Source organism: Lolium perenne, chromosome 3 (assembly GCF_019359855.2).
Source record: "Lolium perenne isolate Kyuss_39 chromosome 3, Kyuss_2.0, whole genome shotgun sequence".
Lineage (NCBI taxonomy): Eukaryota > Viridiplantae > Streptophyta > Magnoliopsida > Poales > Poaceae > Lolium > Lolium perenne.
Window position 1 is genome coordinate 331670220 of NC_067246.2, and position 7045 is coordinate 331677264.

At 50.3% G+C, this 7045-nt stretch overlaps 1 protein-coding gene across 1 annotated transcript; it reads right to left on the reverse strand.

Moving 5' to 3' along the window:
- Positions 1 to 3195: 3195 nt before the first annotated feature.
- LOC127345833 (putative lipid-transfer protein DIR1) lies at positions 3196 to 3911 on the reverse strand. The gene has a single exon (XM_051372371.2). The coding sequence runs from the start codon at positions 3801 to 3803 to the stop codon at positions 3489 to 3491; it is 315 nt and encodes a 104-aa protein (XP_051228331.1). The 5' UTR covers positions 3804 to 3911; the 3' UTR covers positions 3196 to 3488.
- Positions 3912 to 7045: the final 3134 nt, after the last annotated feature.

Consider the following 7045-nt stretch of genomic DNA (forward strand, 5'->3'; position numbering starts at 1 on the left):
CATTAGATTCGTGGCCTGACAGATGGCCTGACAAATTGCCCCAAACCTGATAAGTTTTGTGACTGCAAGGGGAGCAAAGCGAAATCTGTTGCCGAATTTAGTGTTAGCGTCACCCTCTTTGATGTTGGATATGTTAGCGCATTGCTTCTTTCTAGCCCTCTTAATCACGGCCATCGCAATGACCTTTCGCTTCAAGCATGCTCTAAGGTTCCGTTCACCCAAGGAAAGTTGGTCAACGCTAGAAGAAGGAAAAATCACATATATCGCCTCAAGCACAACCATGGGTGGGTCACCGATCATATTACAAAGGAAGAAGTCGTCCATCAACATTTCGCAATGGTCATTGGGCGGGGGAGCCGAGGAAGCAATATTTCAATTGGGATGAGCTCCGGTTCGAAGATTCGGAGTTACATATGCTTGGTGACCCAATATCCGAGCAAGAGGTCAAGTGTGCTATTGATCAAATGCCCGGTGACAAGGCTCCCGGACCGGATGGTTTCACCGGCCTTTTCTTCAAGAAGTCTTGGGAGATCATTAAAACCAATGTCATGAATGTGGTGCAACAATTCAAAAACCTTCATGTGGCCAAATTTCATTTGCTCAACTCCGCCAACGTGACCCTTTTGCCAAAGAAGGAGGGGCCCGAGGATATCTTCGACTTTAGGCCCATTAGCCTAATCCATGCCATCGCCAAAATCATTGCAAAGGTCCTCACGCTTCGACTAGGCCCCATCATGAACGACCTTGTGTCGAATGCCCAAAGCGCCTTCATCAAGAAAAGGAGTATCCACGACAACTTTCTCTATGTCAAAAATCATGCTAAGCGTCTCCACAAAAGCAAGACGGCGGCTTTGCTCTTCAAGCTAGACATTAGGAAGGCATTCGACTCTATCCGTTGGGAGTACATTGTGGACCTTCTCCAACGCAGCGGTTTCTTGAGCCGATTCCGAAATTGGGTCACCGCTTTGCTCACCACCTCCTCACCGCGGGCTCTCCTTTATGGCGTGGCCGGCAGCCCCATTGTGCATGGACGGGGCCTCCATCAGGAGACCCTCTCTCACCGCTCCTATTCGTTCTTGCCATTGACCCGCTCAACCAAATCCTTGATAGTGCTACTAGGCATGGCCTCCTTCATAATCTTCGGGGGCGGGGCACCATCCTTAGGACTTCTCTCTATGCAGATGATGCGGCAGTGTTTGTTGCTTCATTGAAAGAAGACATTAATAACTTGGCAGACATTCTTGAAAGTTTTGGTGAGGTCACCGGTCTTTGCACAAACTTCCAAAAGAGCTCGGCTGTGCCTATTCGCTGCGGGGATGTGGACCTCGATGCCATCGTTGAGGGCATTCGGGCGTCGCGTACTACCTTTCCGATGAAATATATTGGGCTCCCTCTTTCAGTGTGGCAAATAAAACGTGTGGATTTCTAACATCTTGAAGATAAGTGTGCGGGGAAGCTTCCTACGTGGAAAGGGAACCTCATCACCACGTTCGGCAGTGCGGCGCTTGTTAGATCGGTAATTACATCTCAAGCCACATAGTACCTCACTCCTCTTGTAGTCCCGCCCGAAACCATCAAATTCATCAACAAGATCGAACGAGCTTTCGTTTGGCGGGCCAAGGAAACCACTACCGGAGCAAAATGCAAGGTTAATTGTGTGCTGGCCCACGAAGCATGGCGGTCTTGGGGTCAAGAACTTAGACAAATTCGCTACGACCCTTCGCCTTCGTTGGCCGAGGCTAGAATGGACGGAATCCTCAAACATTTGCGTCGGCTATGGAAACCCTTGCTCCAAAAAGACATGGACCTTTTCTACGCGGCAACCAACATCTCCGCTGGCAATGGTCGTAAGACCCCTTTTTGGGATGCGCGTGGCTTGTGGGGAGGAAGCCAAAGGAAATTGCACTCCTAATTTATGCACCCTCCCATAGAAAATCTTGGAAAGTAAACCAAGACTTGAAGGATAATGCTTGGGTGGGAAAGATTGATATGGAAAACTTCACAAGGGATCACCTACACCAATTCGTCGATCTTTGGGTCAAGGTTCATGAGGTTCACCTTGTAGAGGATACTGATGATGAGATCTCTTGGAACCTTACAACAAATAGCCAATATTCCACGAAGTCAGCCTACGAGTTGCAATTCATTGGCTCCATCTCCTCCTTTTTTCAGAGCGTGGTTTGGAAGGCTTGGGCTCCCCCCAAGGAGAAATTTTTCGCTTGGCTTCTTACTCAAAACCACATATGGACCATCAACCGGCTGCAAAAATCTCGTGGGTGACCTGATTGTGGCCTTTGCCCTTCTATGCAACCAAACCATGGACTCGGTTGTCCACCTCTTCGTCAAGTGTAGGTTCTCCATTCGTCTTTGGAGCTATCTCCAACAATGGTTGCACATCCCTGACATCCAACCTAGTTAACCTTTCTATTGAGCTTTGGTGGCGAAACATGACGAATGCTCATATACCAAACCGCAAAGCCATCGCCTCCCTCGCCCTCATCGTCAATTGGGATATTTGGAACAAACGGAATGCAAGAGTTTTCAATAGCAAGCATACGCCGCCTTTAGTTCTCCTAGAAAAAATGAAAAGGGAAGCTCGCTTGTGGGTGACCGTCGGTGTGAAAAAGTTGGGCCATATCTTAACGGGAGAGTAATCCCGTTTTTTTGTTTGTATTTTGTCCAGACTATTTTGTAACAATAAATGTTCTTAATTAATAGATTGGGGCGAAGCTTTTGCCCCGTTTCAAAAAATAAAAAATCTGTTGCCGAGGATTTGCGAGATAACTCACTGATCACTGACATTCGTGGGGCTCCAGACCTACAAGCCATCTTGGAGTTTATCAACTTGTGGATCATAATTGAGAATCAACCTCAGCTGAGTTTCTGTGAAGAGATAAGTTCATCTGGAGATTTACTGCGGCATCTTGGGTAAATCTGCTGCGGACTCTGGACATGAGAGTTGGTGGTGTTGGATGCTGCGATTGATGAATGTGACTCGTCGAGATGTCTGAATGTTTTCAGTCTAAAATATGTCTGAATGCACGTTCGATGGTGTTCTTGGTGGAATAACCTAGTGTGGCCAACAATTCAGCGTCACATGATACTAGTACTGATTTGTTGTGATGCAGCCAAAAACAAGTGCATCTTTTTTTTTCTTCATGTGCTTCAATTTTTACTTATAAAAAAAGAGAATAGTTACTCGGCCTGTGCATAACATTTATATTCAGGTTTTATCCCTGATTATTTACAGACCCAACACCCTGGCACCACATCATAGTACGTATTAGGGAAATTGTTCAGATGACATAGTCACACACATACATCGTCACTACGTACTCCACGCGTACATGGCAACGAAGCTGTTGACACACCAACACATACCACAAGATGAGAGCATATACACGGCTTAGCAGATCGTATATACCTCCAGGCCCCATCCATTTATACCGCGTAGATCCCTTGCTTGAGGACCATGGATGGTTGTCCATCTAGCAGTCTGGTGGCGTGGTGAGGCCGCATTTGCCCGGCAGCTCCATGGCTCGCTTGGGGTCGATGTTGTAGAGGTTGAGCCATGGGGAGTTCTTGTAGCCGCAGAGGCACTTGAGGTCCGCCTTCCCCAGCGTGGCGCAGCACTCCGCCGACGGGTCCGGCATCGGGCCCGTCGTCGCCGCCGCCGCGGGCTGGCACAACATGAAGTCGTCGTTGCTCATGTCGCACACGGCGTGCGCGGGCAAGGGCGCCGCGGCCAGAGCCACCGCGAGGACGAGGAGCGCCGCTAGCGCCACCGTCTTCATGTTAGCCATGTCACACGACAAAGTACAAATTTTCTCCTGGATGGGGGATTTCGGGAGCTCAGCTCGGTGCTAGCTAGAATGATTGTGGTGGGTTGTTCAAGCTGAGCTGCGCATGGCGGGGTATTTGTATGGTGAGGAATGGGGTGTTTTGGCTGTTGGGTGTTGCAAGTTTGTGGTTTTGAGGAAGAGGGCCTTGCCGTTGGGCTGCTGCAAACTGAGTTCCAGGTTGTGTAAGTTGCAACAGGACGATCATGGTTATTATGCCGTATAACAAACAGATTATGGTTATTTTTGGCCGTGGAGACCAGTTGGTAAGCTAGCTAAAGATAGGGTTGCGCGACATGATCTCATCTTGTGTTTGATGGGTCAGCTCGATCAGCTCGCGTGTCGGCATGTCCTGGAAACAATGCGAGTAGAGTTGCAATTTTCCGACAACGCAAGTGCTAAGTGCAAAACATGAGAATCAGCCCGTGAAGCTCTCTTGTTTGCTTGTAACGCACCAACTTGGGATCAGGTTCACGGGAGGAGAGAGGAGGAGTCAGCAATGCGACGGCAGGCCCACACCGGCCGGCACTTGTGGCTGGGAGTGTACAGCGACAACATGCGTTTTTATCTTTGTCCGGCCGGGGTGTTGCTGCATGCAGCAACAACGTGCGCCATGCGTTGCTTTCGTCTGCGAGCTTAAATCTGTCAGCTTGCTCAAGGCACGGGTGAGGAAACGCACGGTCATGAGTGTTGTTTAGGTTTGGGTAAAATATATGGGAGGTCACTGAACTTGACTCCCTAGTTCGCTAGGGTCACTGTACTTCAGAATTCGCAAATTACGGTCACTGAATACGCCCAACACTTCATTGGAGGTCACTCCTACAGCTCTGTATTTTCTGATGTGGCACTAGTAGACCCCACATGTAAGACCCAGCTGGTGTTTACATGCACTGTTTTGGAATAATAAAAGACAAAAGGGCCAGACTTAAAACTTTGACAAGGGCCAAATGGAAAAAAGGCCACGGACAGGTCCTGGTGGGCGGCGCGGCCGTCCTTGCTGGCTAGTATGCTCCTCCTGCCAGCGCGGATCCCGTGCACACCCGTCGTTGCAGCGGTGCTTGAGCTCGTCCAACATCAGGAGGCTAAGGGACGACGCGACGGGCGAGGGGGTGGCGTCCATCCAGCAGCGAGCGGCGCATCTGCATCTTTAGCGCGGCCATGGAGGGATGGGGCGGGAGAGGAACTGGAGGAAGAAGAAGCGGCGAGGATAGGTGGGGAGCCTTGACAGGCGCGCACGAGGTCCAGTGCAGCGGGGTCGAACGGCGGCGAGTAGGACTGGACAACGAGCCTGCCGCGACCGCCATGGCACTCCGCGCATCGGCGCCGAGAGGCCACCTACGAACCGCGCCTACCGCTGCGTCGACCGCCCCTTCGTCGACCGCCCGGGCACCCCCAAACACTGTCTGCGGGAAGAGCTCGAGGCCGGCCATGGCGCACACGGGGAAGACTCCTCTCCCCTATGGCGCAACCCTCCCTTCCCTTGCATCTGCCTAGCCGGCGGAGGCGTGCCCCTATCTCGCGCTGGAAGTGGCTGTCCCCGATGGCAAGGTCGGAGAGCAGTGTCGACCCCAAGCGGCGGCGTGAGGCCGGAGGCGGTGATGGCCGAGGTGGGAGGCCAGTGGCAGCAGTGGTGGCCTTTTATTCTTTTTTAAGATCCTTATCTGTTTCTTCAACTTTGTAGTTTAGCCCTTTTTTTTTTTTTTTTATTAGACAATAGTTCCTTCTGATGGTGGTAGGCTGACAGGCAGGGTCCAACTCGGTGCCACATCACAAAAATATGTAGCTGTAGAGGCTTCGGTGACCACTGATGAAACACTGAGCGTATTCAATTACTGTAATTTGCGTATTTCATAGTATAGTGACCATAGCGAACCGGGGAGTCAAGTTCAATGTCCTTCTATATATTTTACTCTTTAGGTTTTGTGGGTCACGGTTTTCACTACGTCACTCAATCAATTTAGAGCCACTTAGAAGCGTCTCTAAAAATCATTAAAGTGTTTCTAACTATTTTTAGATATTTATAATTTCAAATTTATTGTGAATTTAAAAGTAGTTCCTACACTTTGAAAAAAGTGGCTCTAAAAATGGTATTTTTTTTAGACACCAAGATCCAAACTATGGACAACTTGGCTTTGTGGAGATGGCCCCACAACCCGGTCTGGAAGCTTTTTCATATTCATCCGGAGACGATACACCATCATTGCCACAATTGCTCTTTCACTACCGAGTTAGAGATGTTGTGCTCGCGGAGTGTTATTTACTGGTGTCGTCTCCCGCTACCATGCCCGATAGCGATTTTTTTTTGGATGTTAGATTCAATACATCGTCCATTTTGCGAAAGGAAAAGAAGGACTGCCGGTGGGATTATCACATACATCATTTAGGGAGTGTGAAATGAACGTAATACAAAGGTCTTCACAAATGTGGCTTTGCCCTTACCCGACATGCTGCATATTTTGAGATACGAGATTGAGTAGAGGGCTTAGAACATCTCTAGTGACGCCCTCCAAAGGCCTCCCAAAGTAGCTATCCGAGGCGCCAGAAAGGAATGGGCACCCAGTCGCGGCCCCCAAACGCAGGTTCGGTCCGGCGCGCCTAAAAGGTTGTTTGGCACCCCTAGGCCAACAACGTCCCACATGGGGCGGCTCAGGGGCGCCGGACAGAAGGCATTGCCCACACCACTTATGGTTTCTCCAATGGGCCACCCATATCACAGAATGGTGGCGATGCTTCCCTAGGCAGAGGCAAGCGAGACATCTCATTGGCGTTGTGTCTTTCCCACACGTCGATGTTGCACATCATTCGGTGGTGTTAATGTCCACCTTCCCACCATTTTCTCACCATGTTCATGCTCCATTTCACGCCCAGTGTTCCGGTTATAATAGCTTCCCCCTTTGGCGAGAAGCCAAACCACATTTGCTCATCAGCACCTCTCACCTTCCTCGCATATAGCATGTCTTGTCACCTTCCAACTACCTACGCGATGTTGAGCCACCCCGCTTCGCTGTCGGAGAAGAACCCACCCGCGACCGCTGCTGGAGGAGAACCCACCACCTCCGGACGACGAATCCTCCAACTACGGTGAGTCCGATGAGAAGTACGAGGAGGAGGGGATGCGGGAGGTACAGTATGAGGAGGTGTACTGGTCGAAGACCACGCAGCGAGCGGAACACTACAGCACCCTGCGGAAGGCCGAAGAGGCGCTC